Here is an 18,987-nt window from a genome sequence, read left to right as displayed (position 1 = left end):
TTCAAGCAGAGATATCTGTGACACGTTGTCAAAATATGGAGTATAAATTATGCTAGCCTATTGTATAGTATATCACATCATTTGGTAATGTACTCACTGCACATTACATGTGGTCACTGGTCACTGACATCTACCCATAAAGCTCATTGGTTCAAACCGGAAACACATACACAAAAAATAAATTATTACATGAACATAAACCAATAACATTAATCACAATAGACACATAACTCCCCCAGCACATTACTATAGGCAAGAAAAAGCACGATAACAATAATAGAATAACACATACAGACGCGCCCGAGGCATGCTGGGAAGCCACTAACCAAGCGTTGCACTACAATAATAAAAACACCAACAGATAGATAGACAGCAGACCAGAATTTGAATGTATGAGACTATTAAAGCTCAATTTTGTAGAGCACATTTTTATGTATAACACCAGAACAATTGTTTAGTAGCTACTGCACAGCTGGGGCCAGGCTGCTGGAGGTGGAAAAAGCAGGGAAATGGAGAACGATGGAAAATAGCAAGAGGAGAAAATACAGGAGGGTGGATCATCAGAGCTGTCCGGTTCAAAATGTTCAATAAACCATTTAGTTGGTTACGCAGGGGAAGTCAGACATTGGACTGGACCTATGTGGCAGAGTTTTATTGATGCGACTCATACTCTGATTTGGCAGTGCTTGGTATCGAACCCAAAATCTTGTGACTCCACAGGGAGTACTCTACCGACCAAGCTACTCAAGCGACTCCAACAGCTCTTTAGTCCTTCACCCTACCTAACATTTTTCAGACTATTGGGGTTTCAGAACAATGGGCTGTTGGACCAAATGGGCCTGGCAGCCCCTGCAGCACAGACCATGTTAGTTACTGTCAGTACGAGGATTTACTGAGAAGAAATAGAACCAAGCTAAAGTTTATTGTTTAATGGAACCATTTGCAGAGTTATAGTTTCAGCTGTGCAGTCTCTTGCATTACTCAAGCCAGTTATATAGCCCAGTATAAAACTACACCAGTGTTGATTTTAGTTTTAGTTTTAGTCATATCTTAGTCCCCTGGAATGTTTTAGTGTTAGTCTAGTTTTAGTCGACTAAATGTCATGACATTTTCGTCGACTAAATCTATGGTTGGTTTAGTCGACTATTTTGGCGGGCCTTGATGCCGTCGTAATGGCAGATTTTACGCTTGCTGAAAATAGCCGATCTACAAGCTCACAACGCGTCGCAGCGCGTGCAAAGTGTAAAATGACTAATACTGGATCTCTTGTCCACTATAGTCCCTTCCTAACATTTTTGTCTAGTTTTTATTTATTGACAAAATTGTCGATATATATTTAGTCTTAGTTTTAGTCATTATAGCTTAGTTTTCATTTAGTTTCTATTTAGTTTTTGTTTAGTTTTAGTCGACAAAATCAACACTGATCTACAGTCTCAGCTGATTGATGTACTAAGTACTTTGTCTTTGATCATCAAAGAGGGGTGATGTCACTACACCTGCGAGAGAGAGAGAGAGAGAGAGAGATAGTAGAATAGAACGCATACAAGGTTCAAGGTTTAACGATAGGATCAAACCGACTGCCTTTACTCAACCGTGCACATGCATATTGCTGACACACCACATCGGCCACACCCACGGCAATGGGTTCGAGTCCTGAGATGACTTCCACTGACGGGAGATTTAGAATGACCTGCATCAGTTTGTTATCTGCTGAGTGCATCAGTCCAGCACCATCAGACTAACCATGATCCACTTTCTTCTTCTTACAGTACATCTTCTTGCCTCTACTCTATCTTTAATCTACCTCCTGCCCTCTCTGCAGCTCAGAGTTGTGGCCAGTAATTAGTTTGAACTGCTGTTCATTTAGTGTCAGAAGGGAGAAATGGTGTGCCCGGGAGCCAATGAAGTGGAAATCCAGCACACCGAAGGCGAGTGTTTTTTAATTCTGTTCCAAGATGTTCTGCTCCAGTGAAGATGTTTGGTGGCAAGTAGAGCAGTAGAGAATGATGGGGGTACTGGGGCAGCTCCCAAAGGAGCACTGTAAAGAATGGTGGGTGGGTGTACTGGGCAGCTCCCAGAGGAGTGTAGGCCTACACTAAACTAAATAATGGAGGGTGTATGAGCAGGCTTAGCTGCATGCTAGTGAAGGATGTTATAATATTGTAGGGACTCAGTGACCCTTCTCCGCCTTAACCGTTTCAGTTCATACGACGTGTGAGACCGTCATAAGGATTAGAAACGATCGTAGCCTTGGACTTCTGTGGACGTCCTAGCGACGTCCTAGTGACACGGGGCGAGAATATTCAGAATTTTTCCTATTTTTTTTTTTGGCATTTCGATTTTCACTTGCCGTATGCTAACGCTCTGTGCAACTATTAGCTTGTCATTGACTCCCATGTTAGCGCGGCGGAAATAATGACTCGTATCTCCTAATCCAGGGCGCTCTCCGTGGTGATGAATGGATCGATATGCTGGCGCTTCATTTCTGCTCCTCATCCGTCTCTCCCGCAAAATATGAACGCTTTTTGGATCATATATCGTATAAAATAAAACGATCGGGATGTTAGGTCAATTTGTCAAGTCAACTTTTTTAGGAAAGTGTTTCCGGTTCATGGCTTTCAGAGTAAAAGCGATCAGACAACTCCGGCACCCCAGAGCTCCTATTTTGAAGCACTTCCGGCACTAAATGTGTTTTAATGGAAGTTATAGGAAAAGAAATAAGATGCTGCTGAAGGAGAGATGCTTGTGTATGGTGAATTCTCATGGGGCCTCATCTATGAATATATAATAAGGGTCTTTGACATTCCATGGCGCAGTCACATCAAAGAAGGAAATCGATGTAGGCGACTGACGTTGATGTCAAGACCATTTCATGTTTACCCACAGCTTTGAATTGGAATTGGATAAACATAATATATATCTTGTCCATACAAAAAAGATGATACCATGGGTCTAGCATTCAATTATACGTTTTATCATCAGTACCTAAACATTTTGGTGAGTCTGAGGGATTGTTTGGTTAACAACCTCTGCTGCTGAATGTCTGGTGTGAATTCATGTCAGGTTTAAAGTTATATTCAGTGATTTCACTTAATTCAAATATCATATATACATATTTTTTGATAATCCTCCCTACTATAGAGTGTGCTGACCATATAAGGAGTTCCTCCCTGACCTCAGTAACTCAGTTAACCCCTAGGTTAAAAAAAAACGTATAGGTTCCGCTTTTGGCTAGGGTTAGCCACTAGCCAGCCTTCATCCAATCAGGATGAGAGGGGCCTTCCTCCAATCATTATCGAGTGGGGGCGGGCCATGGTGCACGTGCTGTTGGCCTGTTGTGTGTGTCTCCACGGTAGAGCGTGTGCATGTGCACATCTTGTTACCGGGGCGGACCGGGGTTTTTTCCAAATCACCCAAATCACTGAATGCTCCTTTGAAGGTTCACAAAAAAAACAATAAAACTGTTTAAATATCTTTAAACAGTCAAATGGGACCAATAAACTTTATTGTATTGTTTATTTTATTTTCCAGCAACAGGAAGTTTATCTGCAGAACAAAGCACTGTGCCCAGCTTATCAATTTATCCAACGTGGGCCCCTCAAGCATCACTTTAAAGCCCAAATTAAATTTCCATAAGCATGTCTCGCTCAAGTAAAAAAATAAAAATAAATCAATAATTCATACATCATTGCCTCCCTGTTGTCTCCTAAACGGATGAACAACTCGAGTTCTAGTCTACTCTTCAGTGTCAGCGGTGGGGGGGTAATGAGATGACCTGCATTTCAGCGGCGGGGGTGCTCTCTGCAGCCAGGTCAGAGGAACCACCACAGAGTCTAATGGATTCTAGCCTTAAAGCTCCTGCTGTCTCACACAGCTGAGGCCATGAACCTGTGTCTTGGTACCCCTGGCCCTCGTTTGGACCGAATGGACTCATTAGTGAGGAGAGCCGGGCCGGCCTTGGGCCTAGACTGGTGCTGGAGACGAAAAGGAGCACTGCAGGGATGGAAGTCTTGACTCTTACTACTGTATGTCTGTCACGTAGTGCGTGACTGCTGAATGACACTGGAGGAGAGCAGTCAGTCGATGAGTTAAAGTGAGAGACTAGCTGAAGGGAGGGCACTGTAATTAAATTTACAATCTCTTTCTTATCCCGAGATCCCTGTACAGTGATCGGGACAGTGAAACATGTTCCAATTTCTAAAAAAAAGTAGAAATTCAAGCCTTTTGCATTTCACTCTACTGCACCATGTCTACTGTATGTTCACATTTCGAATTGAATAGAATAGCAGACAACGTTCTGCAAAATAAACAAAATAAAACTATTTTAATGAAGGAACTTGATGTAGCCAACTGAGATAGAACTTGTAAATAAAAGCACTAATTCAGAAAAGGAGGTAATTTAGCATCTTCTACAGTATAGGTATTCCAAAAGTTGTCAGTGTCAGTGTGGAGAATAAATAGAGCTGGGGAGATAAAATAAAGGTTTGCAGAGAAGCTGAGTGAGACTAATTTCTCCAAACTGTATCGACTATCGAATTTCGCCACTTTAATCTGCTCCCTCATTCATTCTTCCACTTCCCGCCATGATTTTCCCAGAGGCCATATCAAGATCTTACATTGTGCTCTCTACATTTTCCTTGTTCAAATTATTATCTTGCATCATTCTCTCCCTATCCATTTATTTCATGTTCAAACCTATGTCTGTGTTATATGTGTTGTTGTAGCCTGGCCTAGCCAGTAGCCAGCCTGCTTTCTGGTCTAGAGGGGCGCGTGCGCAAGGAGCAACCCGCTGGAGAATATTGGTTCACCGATTTGTTCCAGTGACCGCACGGTTCATTCACACTCCTGCAGCAACACTACACTGACACGGTCAGCGGAGAGGCTGCTGTCTGTGTACCGTCCGTAAAGCGCATCAAGCGCAACACCGCCGGGTAATCTCCACACTGACTTGAGACTTGACAAACAGAGCCATCTCAGCCAAAATATCCCAAAACAATGTCCGGGGAACAGAACTGTTCCTTTTCCTCAGACTACTTTTACTTTAATTAAAAGGTAAGATGCAGTGGCTGTAATTGGGTCAAGGATCTTGCTTTCGTGAGCAATGGTGTCTACGAGATTGGTAATAAATTGGTCAAATCATGACATTGTTATACCATCTGGGGGAAATAAATCTGTGTCATCGTCCCACGCAATTCTAGCCTACCTAAAGGTAAAATCCACCCGCCGCCTATGGCTGAAACAATTTAATTATTTTACTGTTGATCATTGATCATGCTGAAATGTTGAAACAAGATGCTGAAACAATTTACTGTGTTCGTTGTGAACTGAGGGGGGGTTGGGGGAGGCACCCACTGACATTATAAGAACCTTCCGCCACTGGGTGCAGACATTTTTCTTAGTTTAGTTTAGTATTCTGGACATTAAAGTCCCAGTGGGAAGAAAACATTTCAGTCCTGTCAAACAGCCTGTACATCTGTCAAAATGTAGTTCTCATTATGTCACTAAAGCATGTGATGGAAGCCCTTGTCCAGTGACATCTCCCTATTAAAGTAGAAAAGCACTCAGAAAGATGATACTGTATGTACATTGTACAAGCATACTGTAGGGCAAATTTCTGACCTTGATGGAATATATATACTCTATATTAAAAAAAAGCATCTGCTTAATCAAATGAGCACTGTGAGTTATCGCTGTGATAGCTAATCAAATAAACAAACATACAGATTATAATGCACTACTAACGCTGTTGAGGTTACAATATCTTAAATGATGTATGAAAATATTGACCAGTTCTAATCCCAGACTAACTGGGCTGTATGTATACGTAGGACTGTGTTTTTCTTTGACATGCAGGGATGAGTTATCACCCATGCTTTATAATGGATTTTGTCTGTTGTATTACTAAAAGTGACTGGAAGGCTGGCTCTGCATTTTCCCTCCACTGTGTCCAATTGAAAACAAAAATAGCTTTCAGCTCTCAGTTCACAGCTCTTTTCAGTCATTGATGCAACTCAACTGAACTCGCGGTGTTGTTTCACAGAAGGTCAGAACTCCTCTTTGAGAACGATTAGGTTTAATTGCTCCATCAGAGTGGAAAATCACACATGCATGAAATCGGCTCCTCTCATTGCAGTGATAATCACAGATTCATATGAAAGAATTACAAAACTATTGGGGACAGAACTGTATAAAAGTCCCATTTTAACAGGGTCATGAGTCATGTTTCAATCGTAAATCAGTCATGCTTATTGGTTCCATGGAACACCATGGAAACAATTAACACAATAGTAAAATACTTTATAACAATTTATTGATTAAACAATCAATAAGACCCTATCGGTTAACTGATCAATGAAGAGGAAGTATTCATTATTGTCATTTCTGCCCAGCCTCATGTATCGCTTCACCTTCTTTTTCCTTTTTCTTTCTTTCCTCCTTACTGAGTACACTTCCAGATACTTTGAGCCAGTATGCTCAAACTTGTACTTGTACAGCTTTGTGTGGATTTATTCAACTTTTTTTATACAGTAGTACTCTTTTAAACATTTAACTTTTTATATAAATAAGGTAACATTGACTAATGCCGGTCTAAGAGGGAAAACAGCTTATTATTTGTTGGGCCTGTTTTGCACTCTAGCCCATCATTCATTGTTTTGCCTATAGATATTTTATCCAAACACATTCTGTCGTTTTTTTTATGATTTATTTTGGTATTTGCTAGCAGCTAGAGTGAAGACTGCAGTGTTTACTGCTCTGATGGACTCACAGTATAATGACCTACTATAGCAATGTTTACTGCTATGATAGACACAGTGTACTTTAATGACTAGTAGCAATGTTTACTTCTCTCATAGAGTAAGACTCACAGTTTACTTACAGTAATGATCTACAGTAGCAATGTTTACTGCTCTGACAGACTCACTTAATGACTTGCAGTTCCACAGGTTATTGCAATTTTCCATGTTTCCATGGAGTTGGGAAAGGTAACAAGTGTTGTTTTTGCAATTAATTATCCAATAATTATTTAATTATGAGCCGTGTTCAAGCCTACATTTTTTTATCATAGTCTAATGACTTTTGGTGAATACCGGTATTCCTTAAGTAGTCATACTCTAGTGAATCTGACAATCACCACTTGTCAGCCTCCTGGAATTATGACATCAAACAGATAAAGCTTAGATTTTGGGACAACAGTAGAGTAGTCAGTCCAGACCAGTCCAGTCTCCATTCAAACATTGACCACAGTCAATGGCATTTTCTCATGTCGGATAGTTCACATGCAAGAACAATATTTGTACAAACACACTCTCAGTATGGACAAAAGTATAATAAGTGTTCTTCAGGTGGAGATAGATTCTCACATTAATAGCTGTTACAGCATATGCAGTATGTGGGACTGATATTGAAAAACACTAATCAATCAATCAATCAATCAATCAATCAATCAATCAATCAATCATATTATCTGCTGGTCTCAGACAGGAACAATTAAACTGCAGGTTGAAAAGGCCCTCAGCTCTGAACTCGGTAGAATATCCACCTGGCTCGCTGATAACAAACTATCTTTACACCTGGGAAAAACTGAATCCATTCTCTTTGGATAAAATGGTAATCTCAGCAAGGCAGATGCCTTCTTGGTTAGAGTCGGTGACAATATTATTCCAGTGATAAAGCCACCAACGCAATAAAAAATGTCAACCAAAGAACAAGATTTCTATACAGGATCTCCTCACTGGTCAACAAAAACACCTTGAAGACAATAACAGGAGAACAGATTGTACAAAGTTTATTCGACTATGCATGCACCTCTTGGTACACAGCTCCTCAAAGGCCCTAAAACAAGGCTCCAGTCTTCCCAAAACAAACTGGAACAAGCTACTACTTGGCCACACTCTCCGAACCCCTCACCCGCGGCCCTGCCCATTTTGACAGGCTGGAATGGCTTAGGGTTGACGACAGAGTACAGCATCTTGCAATGGGTCTGGTCCACAAGATTCGCTACACCACCAAGATAACCATGTACCTGTCTAAATACTTCCTTAATGTCAACAAATACCACACCCACAACATCAGAGGGAGTTCAACAAACCATGTGCAACCCAGATTCGGCACAAACAAGGGACTACATTTATTTCGCTCCTATGCCACCAAAAAGTGGAACGCCCTACCAACAGCCATTAAGACATGTGAACCCCTTGACTCCTTCAAAACCGAACCCACCTACGGACAGCTGCAATAAAAATAATGGCCCCTCTTTACCTCCTTTTTTTAGAATTGTATATTTGTACGTCTCTAAATGTTCTGATGAATTGAAAATGGTGGACACTGTCGTAAACAAGTGAAATGCTTTATCATGGTGTTGTCCACAGTAACAGTCTCTGTATTGAGTTTGTCAATCAATCAATCAAAAGCATACTGTTAATAAATACTTCAATCAATCAATCAATCAATAATAGGAAAACCCGTCTACAAGCTCTCAAGGCGCTGCAAATACGCGGTTAATCACAGCGCATGGCGCCTAGATAGACAGCTGCACATTTCTCTTGTGGGACTCTCGAGCTAAAACGTTTTGGGAACCCCTGCTATAATGTGTATTTAGCAGTTTCCTGTAGATTGGAGTTTTGCTGATGATGGAACACTCAGTTTGTGTACGTACCTGGGAGACAGCGTTGGTGGACATTTTGACACGTTGTTGGAACAGAACACTCAGAATCCGGTTTTGCTGTTCCAGGTCAAACACACGTGTTCTGAGCTTCAGACATTCCTCCTTCAAGTCCTGAAAACAATGAGAAGAGATACACATATGGGATTATGAACCTGACCTTTTCAGACAATTGAGATCCTGTAAAGTCTCCAGTGTACAAGAGGCTGTGTTTATGAATTTGAATGTGGTTTTTGAAGCTGTATACATGTGCGGGGTGCTGAACAGTCCCTGGGGCTTCACTATGTACAGTACATAATACAATATTTAATTATTGTCTCACACCCTAGGGAGCTGGACAAATCGACAGTCCTTGATGTCTGTGTTACAGGTTACAGGTTGTTACAACGTTGCTTATATTAGGTCATGTGAGGGTGGTTGGCATTAGCTCTCGAATTCTACCCTCTTCTGCTCCACCCATGGCGATTGCAATGGGATGCGTCACCACACTACATCACAGTATTTTGGCATACCATGCATGTGTACAGTGTGTGGCCAAGTCGCATCTTTTGGGCTTGTTTTCATTGACTTGGCTGCTTGTTTATCTCGCAAAATCTGGCAACACTGGCCCTCACTAGCCATCCTGCACTGAGGCCCACAGTTGAATAGAGTCATAGATATACAATCTGTGAATGTCACCAATGTATTTTTTATTAGAATTTTAGGTGACACAGACAAACAGACGGATACAACAGGTACAGTACATGGGGTGCATGCATTGCATGGTCCCCGAGTAGGCCTACTGTATATCAAATTCTAAGCCATGCTGGCATATACCATTGATCATTCTTAGCCTTGCTGACATAGAGCCACTCATCATTGTGACAGCCATGAATCCTCTAATTGATTGTAATGAATAGCTGAATTAAAATGCATCAATATGACAAACCTTTTGTGTCAGCAGTGCCTGAACGACTTGATTAGCCACCTAGGAGGAGGAGGAGGAGAAGAAGAAAAGGTTAAATGAGTTCCATAAATTAAAATGCACGGTGTTATTTTACAGATAAAACATGTTCTTGCAATGTACCAGACCCGGTCTGAAAAATGACATTCATCAAAACTACATTAGTTTGTAGATTATATCATTTTTGGGGGCTGTAGCGATGGAAGTCATAATTGATTGATTTTACCTGTTTTTATTACCACTGAGTTCTGACCACTCTGTTGCGTCGAAAAAACTGTTCAACAAGTCAAAAGGAGGAGGTTCGCACTCAGAAATAGATGCCATAGATTGACACAAACATTTTGGATATCCAGCCTTCATAATTGTGTGTCAGTGTGCATGACGGACCAATATGCTGGATATCAAACAAGAAAAAACGTTTTGCTTGTATCTCCTCTTTTCGATGAGCTAAATTACGTTCCTCAAACATCATTATAGAAAAGGCTCTTCTATGTTGAAAATGCTTTACATCATGACTTCCTGATGAAGACAAATTTTGTCGCAGGCCGTCTCGTCTGATTGGTCACGGTCAATACATCAAACTTGACTTCCTGAAACACTCTCGAAGGCTCATGAATATTTTACATGAAAGTTACTTTAGCAATGACAACTTGGCCTAGCAGCTGGTTGTAGTGGAAAATCTGACATCAGAGCAGCGTTACTTGTTTTGTATGTTTGAAGGTCCTCAAGAACTAAAAGGTTGTTGGGTTTTATTAATCTCTCAAGACAGATTCAGAGCTCTGCGACTCCCGTTACAACGTGTATAGTTATTAGTTTGTTGTTACTAGACAGCACTAGAATTGCATTTTATGTAGTCATAGCACTTTATAGTAGTATGTATATTGTATAATATAGTATAGTATGTATAGTTGACATATATACTCCACTGTTACGTTATTAGTTTATACATGATTCATGATAACTACTACTACTTTTATATTATGTGATGTATGCCATGCTTTTGTTTTTGCTTAATGTAAGTCGCTCTGGATCAAGAGCGTCTGCTAAATGCCTAAATTGTAAATTGTAAAGACGCACCACTGGAAGAGGAGGGCTGAAGGGTCGACATGTCGTCTCTACACTCAAATATTCAGACTCCACCTCTCGCTTTGCATCACCTTTTTAGTTTTTTCGATAGATGCTAAATTACTATGCAGATACACTGTATGTTACATGTTCACGTTTTGTTATTTCATCTGATCTTAATACACAGGACCTCAATGGAAATAAGCCATGGGCTTTATCCTTTTTAGCATCCTTTTGTATAAATCTGTATCCGTTTTGCAAACTGTTAATACAAGTATTCAACGAAAATAAAAATAAATAAAATAAAATAAAGATTGTAAGACACTGCATAAGTGCTGCTAAATGCCTAAATTGTAACGGATGGAAAGATGGATGCATGGCTGGACAGAGAGGTGTTTGGATGGAAAGATATAGTAATCAAGAAAAAGAAGGCATAGGCAGCTACCACCCATTTTGTAAAGTTGGAACTTTCCAACTGGGTAGGGGTGTGTCTCTCTCTCTCTCTCTCTCTCTCTCTCTCTCTCTCTCAGCTTCTCGTTCCCTGAACAACCTGAGCTACGTCCGCCTGGTTCAATTAGAGATGTGCGATAAGCTGGTTTTCCCTCCATGGAATTCACACAGAGTTGAGTGTTACTGTAGCTTTGAAACTGCCAGCTCACTGGGGTTCTGCTATGGACTTGTATAACCCTTGCTCTGTCTGGCACAGTTTTGTTTATCTTGTTCTGCGTGGTGATGAGCTCATAACACTGATGGCTGAGGCTGATTTAAAAAAAAGAGTCAGTACTGCAAAAATACAATTTCTGACAGGTAGTTTTGTGTGTGCAACTGTGGGACTGTACATGCCTGCCTGTTTGCATCTGTGTGAGAGTGCATGTGTTGCCCAGTCCTACATTTAAAATGTGTGTAAACGCACCTTATTCTTTCCAAATGCAGTGTACAGATTACAGGAAACACTCACCTCATCCAGACAGCGTTCATATTGTTTCCTCTGATTGTCATTCTCCATCGATAGAGCAGAGTTCTCCGTCTGGAAGAGAAAGACAACTACAGTTGAACACTCTCTGCATGTTAGCACATGCCTGCCAATATGTTCACGTCCAGCAAATGTTTCCAAGTCAAGTACATCATTATGTACTGCATGACTTGGAAAGGACTGAGGAGGACATACTGTAAGTCTAGTTATAGTATGACCGAGAAAGCACCTACTACTGCACATAATATGACCATGGGATTTAGATTCTTCCCAACTGACTGATGTTGGCTTTTGATTCTATTAATTCCTCTATGGGAAGATCTTATTTGGCAAGGAGCCTAATGACATTTTGAGATACAAGACACGCACTCGCACATGATCTCAACTTGAACCATATCCTTCACCTTGATGTTGAGGCCCACAGATGAATAGTGTATGTTTTATCCCCATCTGAATTCAGACAGACAGACAGACACACAGACAGACAACAATTCCTGATTGTTGTTTTCAATGCGGCTGTAAAGCATCAATTTAACAAAACTGTTGGTGTTTTTCTTTTTAATTATTTTGAATCCAATCAACTTAGATTTCCTAAAGACTCTCTCCCCATGTGAGATCAGTGGAAGTGAAGTCTCGCTGGCAAGGGATGGTGTTAAATGGATGACACTATAAATCTAAGGTGCCACTGGCCAACCTCCATTTTAGAGAGGGTTTCAGTGTCTGGGAGGCTGACACTAAGATACTCCACCCAGGTGTAATTCAATTACTGATAGAAAGGGTTAGCCCGTGTGGGGGCAGCATCCATTCCGGGAAGACAGGAGGTGACTTTCCACTGAAATGATGAATGCAGTAAATCTAAGAGAGAGTTAGTAATCATCATAGACCTGCTGTGAGCTGAACATCCAAAGCCCTGAGAATCACAAGCGGCTGAGCAAACAGGATTCAAAGAACATCAACTCGAATAGTTGCACATATTCTGAATGCCACAATGTGAAGCCGTATTGGCTGCATACTCTTAACGCTGCAAAGTGAAGCTGTGAGCTGAGGCAGTGGCACACAAACCCAGGGGCGTTACTAGCGCTACACAGACAACGCGACCCCAGGGGGGAGGGGGGGGTCGGGGGCACTGACTGATCAGCCTGCGTCAGGGGCAGGCCCACTGACATCTAGTTACGCTTCTGCCCAAACTGATTATAGATGTTAAAAAATGAGAGCTTGCTGCAGCAATTATGACTGAGTCATTCTTGTTTCATAAAGCTTCGATCTGGCCGCTGTTAGAGACATGAGCAAATATATGGAGAAGAGACAAAAAGAGAAAATAACTATGAGAAAACAGACCATACAAGGGAAAAAGTGGATTGGCACTAAAAGCTCTTCTTGCATAGTGTGATCAACCCAACATTGCAATATACAAAGTATATACAAAACATTTACAGGGAAATGGTTATTGCTGATATTGGGAGGTTGGTTCTGGACAACTGGGTATCCGAGTTTGAAGTCGAGCTCTGGCTCTGGCTACACCCAGAGCTGGCCGTGGTTTGTTTATGGTTATGTTGTCATAGTGACATGGTTTGTTTAATATCAGAGTGACGTCGCCGTGGTCTCATTAGCCAATTTTAAAACACTTGGGATGCTAATATGTCCACACGTCCTCTCAAATAAAACCGCAGGGTGCCTCAGATGCGTGCACATGTCTTTAGGTCATTTTAATGACCTAAAGACATGTGCACGCATCTGAGGATCGCCGAAATCCTTTTTTTGACAGCGGCCGTTGCTAGGCAACGCCTTGTTCGTCTGTCCCGGAGCTGTTTTGCTGTGCACGCAGCCATTCACTTCCTGGTTTACGGGCCAACAAATCTCGCTATTATCTCTAAATCTACACCGCTGTCTGTGGTTTTGACCAGAACGGCGATGTTTTGTCCTCATTTCTGACTTAACCAAGCATCTCGTTTGGAATATTAACGCTTCTAAAGAGACTGATTAGCGTGAGGTAGTAATGGAAGATTTCACATCCCGGTTTTGGGGGGGAAATGGAAGGCTTTTCAGAGTCAAATATACCTCATCTGCTTCGCACTCTAGCGACTTTATTCTGAAAAATAGTGTTTTAATATAGATATACTGCAGATAACAAGTTATCTTCCACATACAGTACTGTGACTACTTGCTGCTTTTATCTCAAAATACTAGGTACTGTTACTATCACTGCTATAGTATATAACTACAGTGCAAAAATACTGAGTCAAATATTATTAGTATTAGGATCAAAATATAGTAAAAGTAGCAAAAGTATGAAGAATGCCCATTTCAGAATCATATTATGTGATGTCATAATATCATGCTATTGGGCAATAATAATTACTGATCATTAACCATTTAAGACCTAGTTTACACTGGACATTTGAAAATAGCTGATCTACAATGCAACGCATGCTTGTAGATCGGCTATTTTCGAAGAAATATGTATGCTACGTTACGAGCATATATACATATTTCTTCAAAATATTTATTCCACAATACTTCTTCCACCACTGCACAGCATGGATCAAATGGCATTCATTAATTTCCCATGACTGGGCTCACAGCAGTGTATGAGAACTCTGACTGTGTCGTTTCTGAGGAAACAAAACAAAGTTTAAAAGGCCATGTTTAGCACGGCATGCACACTATGGAAAGGTCACTCAAGCCTTGAAAAATAATGTGCTGGTTGGGTCTCAGCCCTGCTATTGATGCAATATAACTTTGCTTTAACAAATGAGTTGTATTGATTTACAATCTGGCAGAAGTGGAAAAAAAGGGGAGAAACAATAAAAATACAAAATAAGAACAAGCCATCCAATATTGTATTCCATTACAATTTACTTACAATACATTTTACTTCGCTTGATGGGTACTCACTTGGGGCACAACGACTGCGCATAGATGTGGAATCGATACAAAATAATTATTAATGAGATAAAGAAATAGACAAAGGTGAAAAAAGGTATTTTGTTTCCAACTCCTACAGAACATTCTTAATTGACCGCGGCCCCTTGGGGTTGTATTCTTCAAATATCTTTGCCGGAAATAGCAGATCTATAAGCTCACAACACATTGTGACATGTTGTGAGCTTGTAGATCTGCAATTTCTGCAATATGCTTTGCCCAGTCTAGGGACGTTATGTGGTTTCGTGGTTAAGGAAAGTGCGATTTTAATTGTAATATCCATTTTGAAATCAAATGACTTGGCAAGATGTTTCTTTGTTTTGTGGTGCACCTTAACAGTTGCTGCCACTCTCCCAACTTGCTACGTTTCCGGTCAATGTTGTTGGCATGTGGTGAGCATCGCATCGCATGCAGTGAGCATGGCATCACACTGTGCAATGTGCATAATTGTCAGAATTGTCTCACTCCCTCTGCAAATGACGTGGACAACGAAGGGCTCTTTTTAATGAGCAAAGACAGCAAGCATCTCCCGTGTTTACGTATTCATCCTTCACACTCTCACACACATTGTGATACTCAGAGTCTAATTATTCACGGTAGATTATACGGAAGCCCCTAAGTGTGCTGTAATGGCCGGAAAGTAGTTTAAGACTAAATCAGAAAAAAAGAAAAGAAAACAAATCCAGAACGTTCTTCTCAAGTTTCAACCTAAAACTTGTGTGGATTAAGTGTGGATTAAAATAAAGGCAGCATCCGTGAAAAAGGTGACGGTCGGAAAGGGACATGCTCAAAATGATCCATTAGGGTCTTTAGAGTGGAGGAGGAAATGCAATATGTAATTTATTCGGTTTATCTCAGCCATTCTAAGCCATCCGCATTAACGACAGAGTTGTTATGTCTACTCTCTTAAATACACTTAATACTTCTGCAGTTGAAGAAACAAACAAACAAAAATCTGTTTGCTACTGACAATGAGGTTATACTGTATCTTCCCTTCTTCTCTGGAATCCTGCCTCAAAGCAGACCAGAGGTAGACAACGTCGTTCCCTGATGTCATCGCTAAGGGCACATGCATCAGTAAGCAGGAACTGGGTATGGCACTGAAGGACCAGAAAGTCTGGCGTGGCATTGTGAAATCCATGATCTCGACCGCGGTCGAAAAATGATGATGAGGAGCTTTATATTGTGTTGTATAACTCAGTAGTCACGCTATACTGTAGGTTAAATGTTACCTATTTCATTATTTTATCTCATTTGACTGCAAGGTATTAATAATAATTAAAACCAAAGGAAAACAAATTAATAATAATTCTGAACACTTTATTGCACATTAGGTGAAAATCCACCAAAAGACTGAATTGAATTGTTTCTATTCATTTCTTTCAGTTTCAGTACTAGTTAATCCTAGTTTAAGTTCATGAACAACTTTCTCAGCTGCTATACTGTTGCTCTTCTCACTGCTTTGTTGGTGCCTTGCTCTATATTTAAACAGTTTTTTCAGGCAGTGGCTCAGGAGGTAGAGAACCAGAGGTTTCCGGGAATTATCCCCATCTCCTCCCATGTTAAATTTAAGTGTCACTGAGCATGTCTGAATACTTAACCCCTAACTGCTCCCTGCGTGTCCACTGGGGGGACTGCACCGGGAGCAACTATAGAGATCACTAAAAAAGTAAAAATACAAAGTGTAGGTCAGTGAGGTAAACGTTTTGAGAGTAAAATAGATTACCAAGCCCTCCGAGGTGTTGAGGGAGTTTGAGGGCTGAACAAGTGGGGCATAATGTGAATGCCCACCATACTAATGTTCTTACACCTACAGGTACAGTACACCCAATCTAGTGTCTGTTCCGTCGTGGGTACATACCCACACTACCCCATATGGGTGTGGGGCTGGAGTGACACACAAGTGGGTATGTACCCACGAAGGAACAGACACCAGCTGGTGTAATGTACCTAGCTGCATAGGCACACATTACGTGTACTGACATGATTAACATTCAGAATACCTTCAATTTGTAAAAAAAAAGGTTTACATCAATTTGTAAAAAAGTTTACATAGCATCCTGGTTTGTTAACAGTTACCCAGTGACGTAATGTACTCCATGGACACCCATAATTCCATATTTGGGAAGAGCTGACTCATCATGACAACAAGGGTGTCACCTCCGGACAGTTTAAACAGTAAGCACCCATGGTCTCAGTGAGAGATTACTGTAGATCCCCACTATGAATTCCACAAGTCTGTATCAGTGCTGGCCCAATCTAGACTCTTCAAATTCCTCTCTCTGTAAAATATGTCACCCTTAATTGCACTGGGCTTACGATACATGTTAAAAGTCAAATATCCCTCAAGAGCGTCATTAAAGGCGTTGTCAGACATTCCCAGTGAAGGTCATTCTGCGATTGTACAGCAGGCCGTTAAGGACATCAGTGCAAATAGCAGCTTCAGCGGGCCACTGGAGCGCTACAGCAGTCTGGTCAGAGACGGCTCCCTGCGGGAGGATGACCATCAGAAGGCTGTGATGCAGAAGTTGGATCAGTTGCACAACACCCTGAGAGGGTACACAAACACACCGTCGTCTTTGTTTTCAAAGTTCTTCACAAAACCCAAGCCGCCAAAAGGTTGCTATATCTATGGAGATGTTGGCACGGGAAAAACAATGGTAATGGACATGTTTTATTCACATGTTGAAACAGAAAAGAAAAAGAGAGTCCACTTTCACGACTTCATGTTGGATGTTCATAGACGCATACATCGGCTGAAACAGAGTGTGCCAATGCGGAAAACAGGGAAAATGGCCAAATACTATGACCCAATTGCACCTGTTGCTGAAGGGATTAGTGAAGAGGCTTGCCTTTTGTGCTTTGACGAGTTTCAGGTCACAGACATTGCTGATGCCATGGTTCTCAAGCAGCTTTTTGAGAAGTTGTTTTCGAATGGCGTTGTTGTAGTAGCCACTTCTAATCGTCCTCCTCACGACTTGTATAAAACTGGACTACAGAGGGTAAACTTTGTGCCTTTTATTGCTGTTTTGGAGCAGTATTGCCAAACTCTTTGCCTGGATTCAGGAATAGATTACAGAAAAAGGAACCGTCCATCCGCTGGAAAACGTTACTTCCTCTCAAGTGAGCCTGATGTAGAGGCCAAACTGGATACAATGTTTGATGACCTGGCCTTCAAACAGGATGATATAACGCGGCCACGGGTGCTGAATGTACATGGTAGGAAGGTACGTCTGGACAAAACCTGTGGGACCATAGTTGACTGTACATTTGAGGAGTTGTGTGATAGGCCTTTAGGGGCCAGTGATTACCTTGAGATATCTCGACTGTTCGACACTGTCTTCATTCGACACATTCCTCTCCTGACGCTTAACAAGAAAACACAAGCCAGGCGGCTCATAACACTCATAGATGTGCTCTATGACCATAGAGTGCGTGTAGTGATTTTGGCTGATCACCCATTGGAGAATATATTTGAACATGATCATGATGGGGATCATGATCATGATGAAAGCCACGTTCTCATGGACGACTTGGGCCTGAAGAGGGACTCGGCCAGTGGTCTGTCCATCTTCAGTGGAGAAGAGGAGGTGTTTGCCTTTCAGAGGACAGTGTCTCGTCTCACCGAAATGCAGACGGAACAGTATTGGATTGATGGGGACAGGAGTATGAAACCTCAACAAAAGATAGTATAAGATTGGTAACACAAGCTCTGCTCATTGCTCACAGAAGATTACTTCTTTCTATCTGTCAAAAGATAACAGTCCAAACAGAACACTAGTCTTAACAACTTCTGTGTGGATTATCTCTAGTAGAATCAGCAACAATAGAATGGATGTACAGTGTGTTCAAAGAGAAGTCTGAGAATATAGTATACTATAATATATAATAATATAGAGAAAGAAGAAACTGTCTCTGATGGGAGTTGGTGGTTCTCAAAGGCAGAGTCTAGATCGAGCGGAGAAAAGTTGGAGACTTGTGAGTTTCGTAGTGGGCATCTAATCTCACTGAAACCTATTCTGTACGCCTCTTGTGAGTGTCTGATGATTAGTGTGTTATGCCCAAATATGGGGCACCATATAACCATAGCAATCTAGGTAGCCGCAATGACTTGATATTAATAAAATCACACCCGTGTGAAGTGAGGGGCACTCTTATAATACATAATCTCATTCCGGCCAATTAGAATTTGCATCCTCACCTTTGTCTTCGATGTTTGTGTTTACGCAATGTTTGTGTTTACACAAACACTCAAAGCTGGCCATTCATTGTCAATGGCATTTACTGTTTGTGTTGGGACAATGACGTAAAACTGGCCATTCATTATCAATGGCATTTAATGTTTGTGTTAGGTCGGACGATGTTTGTGTATAAACACACCCTCAAAGCTGGGCATAGAAGGGGCCAGCGCTCCTCAACAAA

At 41.2% G+C, this 18,987-nt stretch overlaps 2 protein-coding genes across 4 annotated transcripts in view; one reads left to right on the top strand and one right to left on the bottom strand.

The window, feature by feature from the left end:
• The window catches only part of LOC308330567 (nck-associated protein 5-like), a 65,025-nt gene that overhangs the window by 18,181 nt on the left and 27,857 nt on the right, over positions 1-18,987 (bottom strand). For all 3 annotated transcript variants that reach the window (XM_080785489.1, XM_080785491.1, XM_080785490.1), the window contains exons 4-6: positions 11,629-11,697; positions 9,591-9,629; positions 8,657-8,776 (exon numbers count right to left, since the gene is read on the bottom strand). In XM_080785489.1, coding sequence (XP_080641615.1) covers positions 8,657-8,776; positions 9,591-9,629; positions 11,629-11,697 — 228 coding nt within the window. The remainder of the gene's footprint in view (positions 1-8,656; positions 8,777-9,590; positions 9,630-11,628; positions 11,698-18,987) is intronic.
• LOC308330350 (AFG1-like ATPase) lies at positions 16,890-18,260 on the top strand (the record flags this gene model as incomplete). The annotated part of the gene is made up of 1 exon (XM_080785198.1): positions 16,890-18,260. One exon carries the CDS (start codon positions 16,890-16,892, stop codon positions 18,258-18,260), a length of 1,371 nt encoding a protein of 456 aa, XP_080641324.1.

This window comes from Protomyctophum bolini (genome assembly GCF_963924005.1).
Source record: "Protomyctophum bolini genome assembly, chromosome: 16".
NCBI classification, from domain to species: domain Eukaryota; kingdom Metazoa; phylum Chordata; class Actinopteri; order Myctophiformes; family Myctophidae; genus Protomyctophum; species Protomyctophum bolini.
Note: the sequence above shows the minus strand (reverse complement) of the source record. Positions and strands in the feature narration are given on the sequence as shown.